This window comes from Salvia splendens, chromosome 19, assembly GCF_004379255.2.
Source record: "Salvia splendens isolate huo1 chromosome 19, SspV2, whole genome shotgun sequence".
Classification (NCBI taxonomy): Eukaryota; Viridiplantae; Streptophyta; class Magnoliopsida; order Lamiales; family Lamiaceae; genus Salvia; species Salvia splendens.
The window spans coordinates 19,515,708-19,538,889 of NC_056050.1; the positions used below are offsets into that span (position 1 = coordinate 19,515,708).

The 23,182-nt window shown below is 39.0% G+C and overlaps 1 protein-coding gene and 1 pseudogene across 1 annotated transcript; one reads left to right on the forward strand and one right to left on the reverse strand.

Annotated features, from left to right (window-relative positions):
• Positions 1-1,713: 1,713 nt before the first annotated feature.
• On the reverse strand, positions 1,714-3,760 carry LOC121780274. Its single transcript, XM_042177813.1, has 2 exons — positions 3,417-3,760; positions 1,714-2,207 (listed from the first exon to the last, which is right to left on the reverse strand). Exons 1-2 carry the CDS (start codon positions 3,625-3,627, stop codon positions 1,999-2,001), a joined length of 420 nt encoding a protein of 139 aa, XP_042033747.1. The 5' UTR covers positions 3,628-3,760; the 3' UTR covers positions 1,714-1,998.
• Positions 3,761-4,983: 1,223 nt separating this feature from the next.
• LOC121779378 overlaps positions 4,984-23,182 on the forward strand; it is a 29,514-nt pseudogene continuing 11,315 nt past the window's right edge.

Consider the following 23,182-nt stretch of genomic DNA (forward strand, 5'->3'; position numbering starts at 1 on the left):
TTATCCATGGGTGTGCAATTCGTAAAAGGATATTTCACAAATCACAATTACCAATCAAAGAACTTTTTGTGGAAAGTATAGTGTGTTAGAGAAAATGATGGATATGCAATGAACTGACGAAGTTCTATGTGTAGCTTGGATGCACGCTAAAATACAAATATTTTTCATAATTGCCTTTAAATATAAACTGTATATGAAAATTTGTCAATACCTGATCAATAATTTGTGGGTGCGAGGGCCATAGCGTGCATGAAAGGATGCCAATAAATACAGTATTATCAGATAATATAATTTTTTCAATTAACATATTATTTTTGTAGGAATAAATATAGTGTGTTTACTGTTTAGTGATCCAGGTTAGTGCATCTGAGGACTGAGGAGATGAAGTCTTTTCTTTTGTATTTTGGTAATTGGTGCATTCACAAAAGGCAATGTTTGCTGAGATAGCCATTAGCTGGCTGCCAATAATATTACTCATGATAAATAAAGAAGTTGTTTTTTTTCATATTATTCATGATAAATAAAGAAGTTGTTTTTTTCATGTTATTTTCTAATGAATATCCACTTCATTTTACTTATCATTTGACTTACACTTTTGGCGCCAAACTTTTTTCACCTGGCTATAAGTGAAATGTAATCAAAATTGAAGCTATAAATTTTAAAAGAGCTAAAAGTTCAAGGCTACACAAAAATTACTTCAAAACTGATCTTATAAATTGAAAATGTTGAAAGTTTGGCTTGTATAAAAAGTGATAACAGCTTCAAAAGTCATGAACTTTGCCAAAAGTTTTGTTTTCCCCATCAACTTTAAAAGTTGCACGAAAAATCATGAACTTTGCCGGGTTATGCAAATTTCCCATCTGACCTGACCCGATAGTTTTCCGGCAAAAACTTATCCAACGTGGCACAACTCCGGCGTGACCTGGCAAATCGTCAATATTGCATAAAACGACGTAGTTTTGACACACGTAAAATGACGTCGTTTTATGTTTCTTGAATTAAAATAAAAATTCGGCATTAGGGTGAAGGGTTCAGCTCCTTACGCGACTTCACTGCGTCACGGTCGTCGTCAGGGTCGAGGTCGTCGTTGCCGTCAGGGTCGAGGTCGCCGCCTCTGAGCAGAAGATAGGATTCAAAGGGTTGAAGTTTGATTTTTGATGTTAGGGTTGTCTGGTTGCGTTTTTTACATCTTACAATTTGGGGGTGGGGGTGGTTTATGTTAGGAGATTTAAAAAATAAAAAATTTAAATTCATGTCATTGCACATATCAGCATCCACAACATCATCCACATCAGACACATATAAACGTCAGCACACTACTAGCCGGAAAACCCGACTTGGGAAATCGGAGCACGGTGGCAAAGTTCGTGACTTTTTGTGCAACTTTTAAAGTTAATGGGAAAAACCAAACTTTTGGCAAATTCATGACTTTTGAAGCAGTTATCCCGTATAAAAATTATGTCAAAGTTGAGACTATAAATTGAAAATGTTAGAAAGTTATAATTAATCCTAAAATTATTATAGTAAGGGTGCATTTTATTTCTCTAAAGTTACCGTGACTTTTGGCAAAATTCATGACTTTTGGTTTTATTTTGAGCCCAAACTATGGAATTCAAGCTAGTGGGCTTTATAAGCAGATTGAGACAGGGTAAGCATTTTATTTCTGTTGTTTGGTTGCATTTGGTGCAGGTATGGGAGAAGAGAAGAAGAAAATGACAATAAATCAACAATCCATTAAAAAGAGAAAAAAAAATATGTACTAACGTTGAAAAAAAAGACCAATCTGATGTTATAGGTTGGAAGGGAACCAAGTCACCAACAAGACGCAGTTCAAGCAAACAAGCCATCTTTCCTCCTTAGCCATCCTTCTAAATTTTCAACGTAATTCAATGCTTTAAGGTTTCAGCTGATTAAATCAAGTTCGTCATCAACATACATCTTAGTAAACACACTGTAAAATAAAGATCAACACATAAGGGAATCCAGTACGTAACTATATCAACTGGTTTGTTTCATTTTAAAAGCAGGATGGATAATCATGTTGGAAGAGTCCAAGGCATCGATTCTGGCCATATATTCCTTCAACCTATTCAAGACGACAGGCATTGCAGAGGCATTACTTGAGATTTTCTGTTTGAGTAGTTGTAGTTTCTCAGCTTCGTCTGAATCTGCCATTACTGGAAAGCCTGCAGTATCTCTCATCAGATCTGCGCAAGCAAGAAAAGCTTAGGTATGAAGAACAATTATGAAGAAAATTCTAATATTCAGATGAAGAAGACATAAGTCATAAAAGCTCACATACACATGTAAATTTGCTTTAGGTGACCCGAAATTTACCCATGGCATGTATGAGCAATACATCTACAGATGCAATTATGATCATAACTGCTACTCCATTATTTTCAATGAAGATGTTGCAACAGAGCTCCTGAGATCAATAATAGGATAGGGATTGACACATAGGAACAGAAAATTGGTATATTGTAAGCTGGTCGAAGGTTGAGACCAATATGTGTTGCATTGACCAAAAATATGATGCTAAAGAGGGAAGATAGGTCAAGGTGGAACTTGAACTGCAAATTTCATACTAAACTTGTATTCACAGCAAACAATTTATTACAATTGTGTTTCTTGGAGATTATGTATTTAAACTCTCAAGAGAGCTACTTCAAATAAGACACCCGTGCATAGAATCTGCAGATGGTATATGCTTCCTGTGTCTCTTTTATGTAAAAGCAAAGGAGTTTATAAGAAGAGTGGGAGGGAGAGCAGCCCAACCCTATGAAATCATGACACAAAAAGACAATGATGCTCTACTGAAATAAAGAATTCTCTATTGCAAGAAATTAAATAACTGTAGACTTGTTCAACATAACCAGAGCTTACAAACAAATAAATCCGAAGCTGAAAAGAATTAAGCCTAAGAACAAGAGAAAAAGATAGATAGAACAAAGGCCTAGCCAGTAGCCATTTCTAATAGTATCTGCAGCAAACAATTCGTTACAATTATTTTCTTGCATATCACTCCCAAAAGAGCTACTTGAAATATTATAGAGGTTGCTATTAACAAGCTATTGAAAGAGTGTCTTCTTTACATTTTACCATGAAATGATTGACGAACAACATACTTCTGGCCACTGAAAGGAATCCAAGAAAAATCAGGCAAAATAAAACATTATAGAGAAAACTTCAATAACACCAAAACCTCTAAACAACGGCCAGAATCAGTGTTACAGTCTTTGCAGGTAAACAGAACTCATTAGTCTTATTGTTTTTAAATTCAAAAGCATAACTTCCACATCTAACAAGGGTATCTAAAAGAAAATGAAAACATTTAAATTACATACTAGTACAAAATACTAGTAAAATAATAAGTGCGACAGTTCCTGATATATACGAAGAAATAATTCACAAACCCTGGGCATCCGCGTCCAGATCTGGAAGAAGTAGCCTTTGCGATTCAAGGAGAGAAGAGATAGCGGAGCTAAGTTGTCCCGAAAGATTGATTCGGTAGTCGAGTAATTTTTGAGCTATTTCCTCTAATTCTTCTTCTAGTTTCAACACTTCTTGTTCATCTGCGGCCAATTGGGGGACCGGGCCACCATCTCTTCGTGGTTGGGACGACATTAGGGTTTTGAGGGGGTCAAATCCGGTAGCTCGTGGGTGAATGCTTGCAGGCAGCTGCAGAGACAAATCTGGGGATTAGGGTTCAACAAGTTGAGAAATTGCAGTCATGCCATTTTCCCGCAAAAAATAGGGGTATTTACATGTTTCATACGAAATGTTTTAACTTTGTTTCAATTTAATATAAAAATATAAAGTTTATATATTTCATACAAAAAGTTTACTTAGTGTTCCAAAATAATACATTTTGTTAAGTCCCTCCTAACATCGTTACTTCCAATTACATCACACATACAAAAAGTTTCATCAATGTTTCAAATTTATACAAAAAGTTTTAAATTAATTATTTCAAACGCGGTTATTTTTATTACTCACAAAAATGAAAAACAAATAGAAAAAAAATCACCACTCTTCACCATCAAATTAGCGAATTACATTTTATTGTCGAAGCTCTCTCATATACCAATGGAGAATACAACTAAAAAGATATTGAATCTTTTTTGTAAAAATTAAATATTGACTTATTGACAATTGGAAGTTCAAATTAGTCATTTTATAAAGATGAAATATGGACTTACTTTATATTGTGCTCTATAAAGAATGCAATAAAAAAATAGAGTATATTGAGAGACATAATTTATTTAAACTACGATAATTTGTTGGAAGAATTAATATTGACTGTTATTTTTTAGAGTGATTAATTGTATTAAATCTCTAATTATTCTTTTATTATGATGCAAAACAACATCTATTGTAAAAAGACATTCGCGTCTCTCACTTTAATATAAAAGAACATCAGCGAATTATTTCAAATATACCCCCCGTCTATATGTAATTTTTCTTAAGTTCTTCATTCATAATGAATTGTTTCGAGCTTTTAATGTATGTTTTGTTCTATAATTGTTATATGGAGTAGTTAATATTCTGTACATATTGCATCTTACTTCATTTGCATGTATGTTCAGCTTGAGTGTTGGATAAATTTAGAGTTTGTGTTTAGATTGTGATTTGGCTATTGTTTAGCAATTTGGTTATTGTGATTCATTTATATAATTGTGAACGATTTAGGGTATATATTTGGCAAATTGTGTAATGTTGAGCAGTTGTGTTTTTTTTTTTTTTTTTGCAATTTAAGATTGTGGTGATAGTTCATCTCATGATCAGCTATGCCTTTCTTGTAATCGAAGCAAAATTTATACTTTGAAAAAAAACTATAGTCTGCTTTAATTAGTTAAACTAATCAAAAGGAAATATTCCTATATGTAGCTCTGATGTCCACGGATCATACTAACTTCTTCATCAACAAATATTTATCTGAATTGAGTTTGCATGTGCCGCTGCTACTGAAGACGTCGTCCATCATTAATTCGCAGTCAATTGGTGAGAAAATTTAAATATTACTATATATCGTGTTTATACATATAGATTTGGAGATACATGCATAGTACTGTACATACATAATACTCTATAATTATAATATCCTACTATTAATTAACAATATTTTAGGAGTTCAATAATTTCTTATCTAATCTTGTCTAGTACTCTATTATTTATCTTTTTCGATTAATTATATCCATTTCTAATAACATTTGTTATATGTTATTCTGGTGGCGTATTACTTTGTGAAGAAACAAAGTGGAGCTAATAATTTTTGGAATTAGATTAATTTTATCATTTCTAATAACATTTGTTATATGTTTTTTGGAATATTTTTCTGGATTCAGTTTTTAAAATGAGGACAATTAATTTTGTGTTATTAATTTGCTTTTACGTACATGTCTCGAATGGAAATAATTTTCTCTAGACAACCGTTTTTCAATCCTGAAAGTAGACTCTTCCATAAAATAAATTCAAATAGTATGATGATGTCTCAAAAAATAAAACAATATAGTATTTTATAAAATGCATATTATGGCTGTCTCACTCTCTCACGTATTAATAGTTTACACGCAGTTGAATATTTAGTTAGACCATCCACTACGGGTCTCGCCGGCGTCTCGCGTCTCGTCCCGACGAGACGGGACGCAGGCGCGACGCGTTGCAGCCTCCATCTCGTCCCGCGTCTCGTCCCGGCGAGCCACGAGACGGGATGTCTCGCCACGCGCCGAGGCGACGTGGAGCAACCCGGCGTCGTGCGTGACGCCCACTCGCCGGCCCGCGAGTGGGCGTCGTCACGTGCTGACGCAATAAATATTTTTTAAAAAAAAATTTGAATTTAAATAAAAAAAAAATTGTAACAGTAATAATACCGTTTTTTTGTTTTTTTTTAATATTTTTTTTGATTTTTTATTAATTTTTTTACTCTATAAATACTCTTAAACTCATCCTCATTTCACACACAACTACACATCTATTCTTCCTATCATATAAATTTTCTCTCAAATTTTCACGGCCTGGTGGAACGGAATTGTTGCTATGGCAGCACAACTTGACCTTCCGACACCCCCTAAACCTCGACCGCCTCTAGAGGATGATTCGCTTATTTTGTGTGTTTTTTTATTTTGTGTATTTTTTATTTTGTGTGTTTATTTAGTTTGTGTGTTTTTTAATAAAGTGTGGTTTTTAATAAATTGTGTTTGTTTAAATTGAATTGGGTAGAAAAAAAATTCTAAATGAAATTGAATGAATAGTAATTAAGGGACGGTATAGAGACGGTTAAGAGACGGAGCGTTGCAGGTTCCGTCCCTTAGTTAAGGGATGGAGGAAAAAAGGACAGTGGGGCCCTCAAATAGTGCTCAAATAGTAGTTAAGAGACGGTTTAAGGGACGGTATAGAGACAGCGTAGTGGATGGCCTTATCCACGTGTCTCGTTCACAGAGAAGCATCATATTATTGGAGAAGCATCCACACATGTTTAAATGGATGCAAATATTCATATAACAAGTATGATTACATGATAAATCCAACAATGAGGGACGAATTAAACACGAACACATTCCAATCCTTCCTTTTAATGTTCCGTGTGCCTTAAGCTAAGATTAACAGTATATCAATCAACTAAGGAAAGTGATGGAGTACGTACTAAACAAGCCCAACAGCAGTAAAGCCCATCAGCCTAAAGCCCAAGAAAGAGTATCAGTTCGGCATGACTAAAGAGTATCAGTCCGGCATGACTAAAGAGTTCAGTCCGGCACAACCAAAGAGTTCGGCCCCAGCTTACAGCTCGGTAAAAGCTAACCAATCAAACTCTGCTCTCAGGTCGGCATCAAGCTCTACTCTCAGATCGGCAAAAAGCTGCTCGGCAATAATTCAGCAGTTCGGTCTCAGTATTCGACCGAACTAGGAGATAGTGGACTCATGCAGGAGTTCCACCTCCACTACACCCACGATCTATTTAGTGGTGTCAAGCAGTCATTAACTCATGCAGGATAATGGACCCATGCAAGATCGCCACGATCTCCACGACATCCACTACCTAGTAAATAGCTGCATGCCACGATCTTGGTCCTTTGTATAAGTAGAACCTAGATCAGATAGATATTTTTACTTTCTCTCGATCTCTAGAGATAAAATACAAAATAGCAAGTCTGTATTGTAAGCTGTAGAAAACAGATCAAGCAATACAACTCTGCCCTCTTTTCTTCCCGTGGACGTAGATTTACCTCAGTAAATCGAACCACGTAAAATTTCCGTGTCGTAATTTATTTTTACGAGCATTCATCATCCTCAATAATTCGCGGATTCATCACTGGCGCCGTCTGTGGGAAACAGAGAACCAAATTTGTGATAAAGCGAATTTTTGACCCTTTTTCCACCCCAAAAAAATGCATACCAGATCACATACCACCCGTAATACCGTTCGTGATCACCGTGAGGAAGCTAGTCCAGCTCGCAGGTCTGAAAAACGGCCTCGGGAGACATCTACCTCCGGTTCTCACGAAGGAGGAACAAGCCACTCCAGGAGTCATCGCACCGAGTCTTCCCAGCAGCCCGATTTAAATGAAGCTGTCAAGCTGTTCTTGGCCGAGAAGCAGGAGGAGTTCTTAACCTTCATGCAGAAGAGCCAACAGCCGGAGAAGACAACGGCGGATTCTCCCTCCTCATCCAGACATGAAAGTCACTACCGCAGTAGTGACGTGTCTTCCAGGAGAAAGAATCCTCAACCCCGACATGTTCCAGTTCCTCCTCGGTACCGGAACCACAGGAGAACTCCATCTCCTCCGTACCGAAGAGATGTCGGGTTCGCCATGTACGGAGCATTAAAGACTCCGTTCTCGGACGACATCACCCGAACTCTTTTGCCGCGGAACTACCGGACACCGTCAATGACTTATGACGGGCTAGAGGATCCTCATGACTTCTTGGGACGCTATCAATATAATATGGCGAACCAGGGTCTCAATGAGGTCCATATGTGCAAGCTGTTCCCCGAGCTGCTCATCGGGAACGCCAGAAGGTGGTTCGACAGCCTTCCTCAAGGCAGCATTAGATCCTACCGAGATCTAATGGATGCTTTCCACAGGAGGTTCTTTCAGAAAGCAGAAGCCCGGATCACTTCGGCTCAGCTGCTTTCTATACGTCAAGGTCGCGACGAAAAGATCAGCGACTTCCTGACGAGATTCCATAAGGAATGCCTACAAGTAGATAATCTCAATGATCTACTTGTCATTTCGGCATTCCAAAATGGAATCCTGCCCGGAGCTCTCTACAGAAAGCTCGTGGAGTGCGGTCCGCAAACAGCTCAAGAAATGTGGGACATTGCGGACCAGTTTTCCCGTGCGGATGAGGCAGACCGTCGAAAACGGTCTTTAGACAGCTCATCCCGAGGAGACGAAAAGAAGCCCGATCATAGCGATCAGAGGCTTCCTCGCCGAACTCCTTTTGAAAGAATTCAAAGGGCACCGGTACAAGGCAGATTGGGACCACGTCTCAATCCTGAGAAGCCGCCCGCTCAGTTCGTACCCTTAAACAAGTCAAGAGCGGAAATTTTCGAACTACATTCCGATATGTTCGAAAAACCAAGGCGGATGACGAAATCGGCCGCGCGCCGACCTCAGGATCAATTTTGCTCCTTCCATCAAACCCACGGTCACGATACCGAGGAGTGCCGAAATTTGGCTGCAGGTATTGATGTTCTTGTGAAAACAGGAATGTTAAAAAAATACCAAAGCAAGCAGCCGAAAAAGAACAAAAAGCAGAGAGGTGCGAACTGCAATCCTCAGGATCCGAAAAGGCATGAGGATCCCGAAGACGACGACGAGCCGCAATATGATGGAGTAATCCTGACTATTGATGCTCTCCCTGCCGGGAAGACTAAGTCGTCCCTAAAAGCAGAACGCAGAGTTTCCAATCAAGAGGAGCCAACACATAAAAGGCTGAAGAAAGACGAAGTGATTACATTTTCAGATGCCGATCCCGTCCCAGCCATCTCTCCTCACCAAGACGCTATTATCATTCAAGCCGGAGTGGCAAACAAACTGATCCACAGAGTATTTGTGGATACAGGAGCGTCAGTCAGCATTCTTTTTAAAGAATGTTTCGATAAAATGGAAGTGGATCCAGCTCGGCTCAGTCCGGCTCCACTTCCTCTGAAAAGTTTCGCCCAGGAGGACACCCGCCCTGAAGGTATTATCAGCCTTCCGATCACGGTGGGAAAAGCGCCTACAAGCTCCAATACGATGATCGAGTTCTTTGTGGTGAAAGCTCGGTCCCCGTACAACATCATCCTGGGGAGAGACTGGCTCAACACAGTTCGGGCCGTTTGCTCTACTTATCACCTCACCATCAAGATCCCTACTAAAGGAGGGATAGCGGTCATCCGAGGTGACCAAAAGAGAGCAAAGGAATGTCTACAAATTGCGCTTAGAAGTGCCGAGCAGTCAGATCGGCACCACCAAGCATAGCAATCACAGCAGCCGGAGTCAGAGGCGATGACCGAAGTCATACCGGAGCCGAACTCGATGACCGTTCAGTTATACGAAGATGATCCATCCAGAACGGTCAAGATCGGCTTCGCAGGAACGCCTCTACTCCGGGAAAAGACCATTCAGCTCCTCAAGGAGTACAAAGATGTCTTTGCATGGTCTCCGTTGGACATGACCGGAGTGCCCCCCGAGGTAATCACTCATCGGTTAAATATTGATCCTTCAATCCGGCCAGTAAAACAGAAGCAAAGACTCTTTGCGGCAGAAAGAAGCCAAGTCATCCATGACGAAGTCCGCCAATTACTAAAAGCGGATGTACTATTCGAGGTGAAATATCCTTCCTGGGTAGCCAATCCTGTGATGATCAAGAAAAAAGAAGGAGGATGGCGGATGTGCATAGATTTTACCGATCTAAACAAGCACTGTCCTAAAGATTGCTATCCCCTTCCGAATATAGATAAAAAAGTAGAAGCTTTGATCGGCTTCGAAATTTTCTGTTTTCTTGATTTATACAAAGGATATCACCAAGTGTTGATGGATGAGAGTGACGCTCCGAAAACAGCTTTCATTACCGATTTCGGCATTTTCGCTTATAAAAAGATGCCATTCGGTTTAAAGAATGCCGGAGCCACTTATCAAAGGATGGTAGACAAGCTTTTTCGGCACCTAATCGGAAAACAGGTTGAAGTGTATGTCGACGACATAGTCGTCAAAAGCAAAAGCACTTCGGAGTACGAGCACAACCTCAAGTCCACTCTCAGCGTGCTCAAGAAAGCCAACCTCAAACTTAATCCCCAAAAGTGTACCTTTTTGGTAGATTCGGGAAAGTTTCTGGGTTGTTGGGTTTCAAAGGACGGACTCAAGGCAAACCCCTCAAAAGTTCAAGTCGTTCAGAACATGGCAATGCCGAAGTCCATACATGACGTGCAAAGGCTAACCGGATGTCTAGCCGCACTGAATCGATTCCTTTCTCAAGCAGCCGAAAAGCAACTGCCGTTCTTCAAGGTGTTGAAAAAGGCACCAAAGTTCGAGTGGGGAGCCGAGCAGAAAAAGGCCTTTGACGAGCTCAAAAGTTATCTAGCCGAGCTTCCTATTCTCTCTGCTCCAACAGAAGCCGAAGTAATATTCTTATACTTAGCGGCATCAGATCAAACCATCAGCGCGGTGCTTGTACGAGAAGAAGGCCTAAAGCAGTTTCCCATCTACTTTACAAGCCGAGCATTAAGAGGTCCAGAAACAAGGTATCAACCTCTGGAAAAAATTGCTCTGGCGTTAGTAAATGCAGCAAGGAGACTGCGGCCATACTTCTATGCTCACAAGGTATGCGTCTTAACCGATCTGCCTCTTCGGCAAGTTTTGACCAAGCCAGAAGCATCAGGCAGAATCGCCAAATGGGCCATAGAGCTGGGAGAACACTCAATCGAGTACCTACCTCGGAAAGCCATCAAGGGACAAGCCTTGGCAGATTTTCTTGCAGAGGCCAAGTTCGATCAAGCAATCCCTGTCATTGCCGAACAGAAAAATTCTACCAATGCCGAACTAGCACAGCCCTTGGAATCCGAAGTAGAGCCGCCAGACTGCTGGAGCGGATTCGTAGATGGAGCTTCAAACAAGATAGGAAGTGGAGCTGGTATTTTACTCGTCGCTCCCGACGGACACGAGGTAACCTACTCACTTCGGTTCCTATTCCCCACTACTAATAATGAAGCCGAGTACGAAGCCCTCCTGGCCGGACTCCAGTTAGCGCAAAGTCTACTCGTCAAATCTCTCAAAGTCCATTGTGATTCACAAGTCATAGTAAATCACATGTTGGGTACAAGTGAAGCTCGTGACGAGAGAATGAAGAAGTATTTGGACAAAGCGCAAAGCATCAGCCAAAGTTTCTCCTATTTTCGGATAATCCGCATTCCCAGAGCGGAAAATAGCCGAGCAGATACCTTAAGTAAGTTGGCCTCAGATCCGAGCTCAAAGGCGGAAGAATTAATGCATCGAAGCATTGATGAAGCCGAGGTACATTCAGTATCCAGCTCGCCGAACTGGATGACGCCGATCTTGCAGTATCTGGATCAAGGACAATTGCCCGAGGATAAGAGAAAAGCTCGGAAGATCACGTGCCGAGCACTTCGGTACGAACTTCATGAAGGAGTCCTCTTTAGAAAGTCTTACCTCCAGCCGTTATTGCGGTGCGTAGGACCAGAAGAGACGGACTACATCCTCAGAGAAGTTCATGAAGGATCGTGCGGCAGCCACATCGGAGCTAGAGCTTTAGCTAAAAAAGTTCTAAGATGGGGATATTATTGGCCAACCTTGGTACAAGAAGCAGTGCAGCTCGTCAAGACATGCCCGAAGTGCCAAATCCATGCAAATATCCCAAGGATGCCGCAGACCGATCTATTCACTATGCAAAGCCCTTGGCCTTTCATGCAATGGGGCATAGACATAGTGGGACCACTTCCTCAAGCTCCTCGGCAAATGAAATTCCTAATCGTTGCCGTGGACTACTTTACGAAGTGGGTGGAAGCTGAACCATTAGCTACGATAACAAGCTCGAAGGCATTGGATTTCGTCTGGAAGAACATAGTGTGCCGATTTGGCATACCCCACATCCTCATCTCGGATAACGGGACTCAGTTCACCGACAAGACGTTCAAGAATTGGTGCCAAGAGCTGAATATTCAACAGCGGTTCACTTCGGTCTCTCATCCACAAGCAAACGGACAAACGGAGGTAACAAATCGTATCCTGGTGAAAGGGTTAAAAGCTCGGTTAGAACAAGCCAAAGGACAATGGGTAGAAAATCTCCCTCAAGTCCTATGGTCCTACCGAACTACACCCACAACCTCCAACGGTGAAACTCCGTACAGCCTTGTGTACGGCACTGAAGCCGTAATTCCGGTGGAGATCGGCGTACCCAGTCCCCGAACTCTAAATTTCTCCTCAGAAATGAATGACGACGGACTGAGAGCCGAGCTAGATCTTGCCGAAGAAAGAAGAGAATTGGCATGCATAAAAGCAGCCAAGTACAAGGAGCAAGTAGCCCGATATTACAACCAAAGGGTGAAGAAGCTGCAATTTCAAGTGGGAGATCTCGTCTTGAGAAACAACGAAGTAAGCCGAGCAGAAAAGCTGGGCAAGCTCGAACCCACATGGGAAGGTCCGTATCGGGTGTCAGAAGTCCTCGGCAAAGGGTCTTACAAATTGGCTCACATGTCAGGAGAACAGGTACCCCGAACATGGCACATTTCCAACCTCAAGAAGTTTCATTTGTAAGAGACAGTCCGGTCAGTCAGTCTTGAGTCCTGTCCGGTCAATGTGCTTTATTTGGTTTGCTTGATCTTTGTTTCTCTATGTGCTTTTTATTTGCCTCTATGCGTTTTTGTCTATGTGTTTTGTCTGTCTCTGTGCGTGTCGTCTCTTACAAATGTTACTGAGGTATCTTGTTCTTCGAAGGCTGATCCCCTTCTTAGAACATATACAAGCCAACGATTGTGAGTCAAAGCTTCTACAGAAGATACAAGACCACAATTCAGCTTAAACAAGCAGTTCGTCTGAAACGAGCTGCAACAAGCCAACGATTGTGAGTCAAAGCTTCTACAGAAGATACAAGACCACAATTCAGCTTAAACAAGCAGTTCGTCTGAAACGAGCTGCAACAAGCCAACGATTGTAAGTCAAAGCTTCTACAGAAGATACAAGACCACAATTCAGCTTAAACAAGCAGTTCGTCTGAAACGAGCTGCAATAAGCCAACGATTGTGAAGTCCAAGCTTCTAAAGAGGATACAAGACCACAATTCGGCTTAAAAATCAAGCACTTCGTCTGAAACGAACTGCAATGAAAGTCCGATTCTCGCGATAAAACTTGCCTGAATTAGGACAAGGGAAAGTCCGATCCACGCGATAAAACTCGCCGAATTAGGACAAGGGAAAGTCCGATCCCCAAATTAGGACAACGGAAAGTTCGATCCGAGCGATAAAACTCGCCAAATTAGGACACAAACCAAGTCCGGTCAAAGAAGAGTTCACTTCATCAAACCGAGGACAAACATCAACTTACCCCGTACCTTTATCCAGAATGCCGAAGTGATTCACTTCACTTTTCGGGGGGGGGTAGTGATGGAGTACGTACTAAACAAGCCCAACAGCAGTAAAGCCCATCAGCCTAAAGCCCAAGAAAGAGTATCAGTTCGGCATGACTAAAGAGTATCAGTCCGGCATGACTAAAGAGTTCAGTCCGGCACAACCAAAGAGTTCGGCCCCAGCTTACAGCTCGGTAAAAGCCAACCAATCAAACTCTGCTCTCAGGTCGGCATCAAGCTCTACTCTCAGATCGGCAAAAAGCTGCTCGGCAATAATTCAGCAGTTCGGTCTCAGTATTCGACCGAACTAGGAGATAGTGGACTCATGCAGGAGTTCCACCTCCACTACACCCACGATCTATTTAGTGGTGTCAAGCAGTCATTAACTCATGCAGGATAATGGACCCATGCAAGATCGCCACGATCTCCACGACATCCACTACCTAGTAAATAGCTGCATGCCACGATCTTGGTCCTTTGTATAAGTAGAACCTAGATCAGATAGATATTTTTACTTTCTCTCGATCTCTAGAGATAAAATACAAAATAGCAAGTCTGTATTGTAAGCTGTAGAAAACAGATCAAGCAATACAACTCTGCCCTCTTTTCTTCCCGTGGACGTAGATTTACCTCAGTAAATCGAACCACGTAAAATTTCCGTGTCGTAATTTATTTTTACGAGCATTCATCATCCTCAATAATTCGCGGATTCATCAGAAAGCACAAAATATTAGTAACTTTTACTATTAGGGAATAAGATGATTAGAAACAAAATTCGAAAGTGATTACATTAACTTTTAATTATTCAATTAGAATGGACTTCGTAAGTGATAGGTTTTACTTTTGTTACACTAAAACAGAATAACGTGTGAAGAGAGGAAGAGGATAAGTTGAAACGTGGTGCAATGCATGTAATGAATGGCATATGTCTTTCAACACAAACATTAGGTGTTCCTGACCAACACATTAAACCACCGCACAAGATTGATGGTCTTTTAAATTAACCCAATGTTTATTCATCATAACACTCTCAAATTTAAAAGAAGGAAAATAAGTGAAAATAACTAATTTGGTCAAGCATTTTTTTTCTTTCTCTTTCTGGAGTATATTTTATTTTATCTGTAGTACTTATATTTTATGTTATTAGTTACTCCTATCTATTTTAAATCTCTCAGATTTTATTCTCATTTCACTTATTCCTTAATTTTTGTATAGAAAAACCCACACTTAGCTGACCTATCACTTTATGAGTTGATAATTTATACGCATAAGAAATTCAATTGCTACAGAACTGAAATTATTTCATCATAATTCAGTTTTTTTTTCAAAAGGTAAGAAACTAATCACTATGCGACATGATGTACTCATATGTACGACTGAAATACATTTTTGAACTTAATTTCGTATTATTTGTTAGTAAAATTTGCAATTCAATAACACGATGACACATATCAACTCTGTTTGCTCAGCAATATTTGTAAAAGAATATTTGGCAATCTTTTGTGGCAGTTTAAATCTGAAGTTAAAGTATATCCATTTCGGAAGAATAAAATAATAAAAAGAAAACGAAAGAACAACTTTCAAAATTAGTTCGCCAGAAACTGCTAGGAGAAGTTTCGTTCCACTATTCCTCTCCCTCCTTCCGCCAACTCTTCCACCTGCAAACCTATTTTCAGGTGATTTCGCTTCGATCTAATGAAAAATTATTCAAAATTTTATGAGTTGGCGAGTTAATCTATTCTAGTAGCATTGCTAAATGCCAATACTACTGCTACTGCTGCAGCAGTAGCAGTAGGCCAGTAGCAGTATCTAATTTGAATCAAATTAGGAGAATGTCACCAAGGTTGCGATGGCATTCAATTGTTTGTTTCAGTGTGTAGAGCTAGTTAATGTGATTTGAGATAAATAGTGGTATCATTTCTCCTACGACAGATTAATGAAGGACGAATTGCAAGGCTCGCCGTACCGGCGCCACCGCAACGACCCCGAAGCCGGCAGCAGAAGCCGCTATGACTACGACGACGACGACGCGGGGTCTCCTTTCTCTATTGTGCGCACAAAACGTGCTCCAATCGACAAATTGCGTCGCTGGCGGGTAAGTTGATGATCACATTCGCGCGTTTAAACATCTGGAACTTGCTAATAGTGCTCATGAATTAGTATTCCTGTATTCAAATCTCTGCAACTGATTTACCTCGCTATGCTTTCCAGCAAGCCGCTCTTGTGCTGAATGCATCTCGGAGATTTCGATATACGTTGGATTTGAAGAAAGAAGAAGAGAGGAAGGAATTGATTGCTAAGACTAGGATGCATGCTCAAGTCGTTAGGGTATTTATATTTCTTATTCGTATCTGAATTTTCTGTCTATTGTCATTCACTAATCAATAATTTGTTGAATAGGCTGCTGTTCTATTCCAAGAAGCTGGTACAGGACTGAATGGTAATTTCTCTTTGATGTATCTTTTCTATTATGAAGCTCTAATAGCCTGCTTCACGGTGCTAGCTCGCCTCATTTGGCGTTTTAGTTTCTCACACCTATTTTCTTTGGTTTCATTTTGCCTAAGACTGTAAACACAGTTTTCCATTCCTTCTGTTCTTGATAATGTCATTTCTGTATTTTTAGTATCAGCTCCTGCAAAGTTACCATCAAGTCCAACTCAAGTTGGTGAATTTGGTATTAGCTCAGAGGAACTGGTTGCTATGTCCAGGGAGCATGATCTCTCATTTCTGCAGCAAAGTGGAGGGGTAAGTTCACTGAAAGCATCTATTACATAGCTTCTTATCTGCCTGACTTTCATTACTTATATCTGCATCCTCTATAAACTTAATTTAATCCATGTATATCCTGAATTAGGTTAAAGGTGTGGCTGAGAAGTTAAAGTGCAATGTGGAGAAAGGTGTCACTGCTGATGAGGCTGACCTTATAGAGCGAAAGAAAGCTTTTGGATCAAACACATATCCTCGAAAAAAAGGACGAAGTTTCTGGGTGAACATTGATTAATTCCAGCATTTTTGTATCATGTATATGGTAAAGATTAGCATTGGCCTCATAGGCAGTTTTTGTAATATTCTTTACCATACACCATGCAGATGTTTGTCTGGGAAGCTTGTCGAGATACAACGCTCATCATTTTGATGGTTGCTGCAGCTGCTTCGCTGGCACTAGGCATAAAGACTGAGGTATGGTCATGGGGAGCATAACTTGTTCATGGTTTCATATGAGTGCAATACAGGTTTAGTTTGACCTCAGTTTTCAACTTTGGATCACGTTAAATATTCCATGTTATATATAATCAGAGTATGAACTCTGTAGCTAATTGTAAAAGTCTTTGGTCAAGAATTCGGGTAAAAACTTTCAGTGTTTAAAACAGTCATTTTATAACTATGTTGTGAATAAATATAAACATGAAAGTTAGTAAAAAATTATCACATTATGAATTAAAAATTCGTATGCCAACGAAACTAGAGTTCACCTGAACAAAAGATTAATGAAAGCATACCAGGTACAGATTAGAGAACCCAAAAGATGTAACATAGTGAACCACATTTTCTTCTACGTACATTTACCTGGAATGTATGGAGTTCCTGGAACTATGGTTAATTGTTAGCTTGGTAGCTGTAAACATTATTAATCCCTGTAAACTTTATTCAATAACATGAACACAAAATAATGCTTTTGATATGGATGTAGTTTTCATGCTCCTGAAATTTATATTGAGATATTCAATCTTGCAATTTGTACTTTGTAGGGTATAAAAGAAGGTTGGTATGATGGAGGGAGCATTGCCATGGCTGTTCTCATAGTCATCATATTTACTGGTATCGCCAACTTACTTGTTGATTGAATATTTCATTTAAGTGCATGATCTGAATGTGCTATAATTTATGAATAATTTAAATGCAGATAGAGAACAATTTTTGTTCATTTGAATTTTCTGTTCAAAAGTGAGTACAAGAAGTTGCTCCATAACATAAAATTAATAAATTTATGAGATCTAATGGTGATAAAAATCTTGATTCCAAGAGAACTGGGATTCTATTTGAACAAGAAAGAGTAAAAGAACACAAATGAACTGAATGGATGCTATTGCTAGTTCACAATGAAAGCTAACAAGTTAAAAATTGGTTTGATTAGTCAAAATGTCTACTACTTTATTTAATTGAAGTGTATTCTGAGTCCAGGTTTCATTAGATGATTGACAATTTCTGTTTAATGTCTTTGCTTCTAGTGACTTTTTAGATGTCCATAATTTTTGCAGCCGTAAGCGACTACAGGCAGTCTCTACAATTTCAAAACTTAAATGAGGAGAAACAAAACATTCAAATGGAGGTATGTACAATGAAGTAGGTCATACTTGTATTCCTTTGTTTTCTTCTTACATTTTCTGGTAACCGTTTCCTGGTAGTCAGGGGTGGGCGCAGAATTTTCAATATTTGATATAGTGGTTGGTGATGTTGTGCCTCTCAAAATTGGTGATCAGGTAGTAATACACTTCAAACACTCTCTTCTTTCTTACTCCTCACCTTAAAAGGATAAAATATACTACTACTAGTATATTTCTCTTTTCAGTTTATTGTTTGAGAGAAATTATCGCATACTTTTTTTCTTTTGGTCAAATTTAGCATGCCAATCAGTTGCATATGAAGAAGGATTTGGTTGCATATTGACATCGTTGGCTGAAACTAGAAATAGAAATTCATAGTAGGATGGTTAAATAACAAGTCTCACTTTGCTCATAGTAGGCAGCAAAATGCCTTGGGTCCGATTGGATATATTTCATTCTGCAGCCATTTTAGTAGAGTTATATTTTCCTCACTTCATATTGTGTTCTCGGCTCTTTTCCTCGACCAGTTTTTCAAACGCAAAAGCTACTGAGATGCATTTTGATTACTCAATTCTTGAATCTGCAAGACTGTTCAGGAACTTCACTATAGCCCTTGCTTTTATGCATACAGGTTCCAGCTGATGGAATGGTCATCTCTGGCCACTCCCTCTCAATTGATGAATCCAGTATGACTGGGGAAAGTAAAATTGTGAGTTAATTACATCAACAGCTGCAATTGCTGGTGGCTGTTGTGTTAATATTCTAACGTATTAAATGTGGAATTAGGTACACAAGGACCCAACTAGATCACCTTTTCTTATGTCAGGATGCAAGGTTGCTGATGGGTATGGTACCATGCTGGTAATATTACTTTCATCACCTCCAGTCAAATTAGGAATTTTCGCTGTTGAATCCATAAGATAAGATAATATGTGAAGTCAATATTATTAATGGAGAATTATCAGCTATATTAATATTGAAACCTTTGGTGTCTTATTTTTCATTTTCAGCAATTACTATGTATTGTTGCATAGTAATTGCGAACATTGGTTACATATTTGTGCATTTGTATAACTATATTATAAATCCTGGATAATGATAATTTTAGTTTGTTTGTTTATTTGTCTTTTCCTTTGGGGTATTTTTGTGCATATTTTCTTGTGACATATTCATTCAATGATTTGATGGATTGTGTATTTAGCTTCCATTATTTGGTAAATGAATACATAGCAGTGATTATAATTATAATGACTCGTTTCCTTGAAATTCATCCTGAGAGGTTTTATGTTCGCCTTGTTTCTAACAGAAATTCTTATTGCTAGCGCATATACTCGTTTCTTGAAATTCTTTTCCTAACAGCATTCCTATATGTTGCAACTTGTATTGATTGGCATTCATAAAATGGTTACAAACTAATGCATAGAGACATAGGAGCCAAACTCTCTAGATTGTAATAATGAACTGTTCTTCACAGTATGACTATGTGCATACACTCTCTTTTATATCAGCTGATTTTCTACTTATCTTCCAGGTAACAAGCGTGGGCATAAACACAGAGTGGGGTTTACTTATGGCGAGCATATAAGAGGATAATGGTGAAGAAACACCATTGCAGGTTAATTTTTCTTGGGATCTTTGAACCTTCACACGAATGCCTAATGGTCATATTTTGACACCTAGGGCTACTTGTTACTTCTCTAGGTACAACTAAATGGGGTTGCCACATTTATTGGAATGGTTGGACTGGCAGTGGCTGCAGCAGTTCTTATAATCCTTGTGGTCAGGTAGTTATGCTACTGAAGGGGTGTCAGAGTTGGGGTTTTGAGTAATGAATTGCTTGCTCTCATTATGTCATGAATAGGTCTAGAGTAAATTAACCTTTTATGAACTGCTAGATTTTTTACTGGGAACACGAAGGACCCTGATGGCACGGTACAATTTATAGCTGGGAAAACGATAGTCGGTGATGCAGTCGATGGATTTATCAAAATTTTCACTGTTGCCAGTACGTAAACCACTACTTATTATTTGAAATAGTCACAGGACAGCTTATGCTTATCTTTGGATACTTCACTAATCTGGACTTAACTCTAGGTGACCATTGTTGTTGTTGCTGTACCAGAAGGTCTTCCATTGGCTGTTACCCTGACGTGAGTATATCTTATTATGCATTATCTTGTGGATCCCTTGCTTATGATTATGCAGATTTGTCTTGACAGATATCATACAGAATAACTAGTTCTCTGTAACTCACTCTCATTATCCCTAAGAAAATGTCTATATATTTTACTGAAAGTATCGTTCAGATCATATAGTTCAACTTACCTTTTCTTTGGCGCTAATACGCTATTCATTGTAACACCACCAGTTTTTTTTTGGTGCTTCCTTGAATCCTTTGACACAGCACTACACATAAGCAATTGTTACTACATACTCAACTGTTTTCTACCTCTTGACTTCTTTAATTTGCATTTGCCTTGCAGGCTTGCTTATTCCATGAAAAAAATGATGGCTGATAAGGCATTGGTATGTATAGTTTAGTTACTTTTATCTAAATTTTTCTCATTGTTATGCAGAGCCACACTAACAATTGAACTGCAGGTTAGGAGGCTATCAGCCTGTGAAACAATGGGCTCTGCCACCACCATTTGCAGTGACAAAACTGGGACTTTGACACTGAACCGGGTGCTTTTCAGCCCGCTTTCTAGCTTCCGACTTTTCTGTTGTAGCCTGTAGGTCTAGTGTTGAGTCAGTTGCTCCAGCTTTATAGTAGTAAAAAATTTGTTGCGTAACTTTATTTGATTCGTAAAGTTGCTTACTTATCTTTGTTATTTTATTTCCAGATGACGGTAGTTGAGGCTTATGTTTGTGGGAAAAAAACAGACTCACCTGACAACAAGTCTCTGCTTCCTCCGAGGATGATCTCTTTGCTTATTGAGGGCATTTCCCAAAATACCACTGGAAGTGTCTTCTTAACTGAGGTATTTATTAAAGATTAATGGAGTGGTGTATGATTGCTTATATTTTATTATTTTTACAATTAGGCTCCGTTTGGTATACGGAATTGGAATTCTATGGCTAATTCAATTCCAAATCCTATGCACACACACTTCACACACACTTCACACACACTACACACATTACGCAAAGTGCACACACTGCACACACTTCACACACTACACAAACCACGCACACTTCACACACCACGCACACTTCAAACATTTCACACACCACGCACACTTCAAACACTTCACACACTACACACATTTCACACAATACACACACTACACACACCACGAATTTCACACACTTCACACACTACACACTACAAAAATTTCACACATTTCGCACACTACAAAAATTTCATAGACTTCACACTTTATACACATTTTACACATTTCAAGTATCCGATTTTTGAAAAAAAAAATTCAATTTTAGATTTTTTTTCCAATCTGAATAAAAAAACTGAAATTTTCCAAAAGTTTAAACTGAACCAAATTTGAAATTTTAGTTTTTGAATAGTGTGTGTATTTTGTGTAAAATTTGTGTCATGTGTGTATTTTGTGTGTAATGTGTATAGTATGTGTATTTTGTGGATAGTGTATGTAGTGTGTGTATTTTGTGTAGTGTGTGTATAGTGTGAAATGTGTGTAGTGTTTGAAATGTGTGAAATGTGTGTAGTGTGTGAATTTTATGATATGTGTGTAGTGTTTGAAATGTGTGAAATGTGTGTAGTGTGTGAAATTTGTGTATTGTGTGTAGTGGTGTAGTGTGTGAAATGTGTGTATTGTATGAAATTTGTATAGTGTATGTAGTGTTTGAAATGTGGGTAGTGTGTGAAATTTGTGTAGTGTGTGTAGGGTGTGAAATGTGTGTATTGTGTTAAATTTGTGTAGTGTGTGAAATTTGTGTAGTGTGTGAAGTGTGTAAAATGTGTGTAGTGTGTGAAACGTGTGAAGTGTGTGTGTAGTGTGTGTTGAATGTGTGTAATGTGTGAAGTGTATGAAATGTGTGTAGTGTATGTGAAATGTGTGTAGTGGGTAGTGAAGCTATCTAAATTTATGACTATTTGGAATTCCAATTTTCTACTTTTGATATGGAATTCAATCATGGAATTGAAAATTTTGGAATTATAATTCAATTCCAATTCTATACATTTTTGTGATACCTAACAATGGAATTGGAATTGGAGGCTCCAATTCCAATTCCATAGCCCAATTCCATGTTTCCAAACACACCCTTAGGAGATTTTGTTGAGGAATTATAACTGAACACTAACAGAATATTATTAATCAAAAGGAATTATAACTAAATACAAATGATAACAAACTATGACACTTTTTCTTAAGCGCTCAAGCACTATTCCAAACTAAAGAAATAATCTGAAATCCTAGTTGAGTCCTTGTGAGGCGAATGACTCCTTTTATTCTGTATGAGTCTATGAAGAGGACTCCTAATCCGATGAGACCTATAGAGCCTGCGAATGAGCCAATAGCCACTTACCCTTCTGGCAGTAACATGAGGCTTATTGATTCCTCAACAGCCTTGTCCTCAAAACAGAAATTTTGAACTGACAAAGTAACTCTTGACTCCTCAACCCAACTGGCCTCATTCTCAACTGAATTGAAACTGCTGCATACGACCAGCTCCTGGTTTGTCCTATGGATTGTGCACAATCTCCTCTGACACATAATTAGGCCAGGAGTGAATAGGAAGTTGCAGCTCATAGGCCACAACTCCTACTTGTTCCAGAATGTGAAACATACCACAGACTTAAGCTGCAAGGTTTGCTACAAGTGTGAACACTGCTCAAGCTAGGGTCCATTGACAAATGCAAATGCGTCAAACAGACCATAGAATTTAGCCAATAACTGAAGAAACCATAACTTGGAGAGATCCCAGGCTTTAGAGTGTGCACAACTGCTTAAGCATCAATTGGGGAGATTCTAGAAGAGGACTCCTAATATGACGAGACCTATGAGGCCCGAGAAAATGAGCCCATAGCCCAATCTAACATAACTAAAGCAACTAACTTGACTAAAAGGACAATTATTATTTTAATTAAACACACTAAGACGTAGGTGCTGGTATGTGTGTGTGCCCCCTTCTGGTATGCATGTATGGAATTAACGAGCAGGACCAATGCATTAAGAGTTTCGTAGAACTGTAACACAAAAAATAAAACGAGATATGAATTTTAATTAAATGAACAGTATCGAAGTAACAATGAAAGTGAATTATACTCAAGCGTTATGTACCATTTCCAATAAGGAAATATATCCTAAACAGTT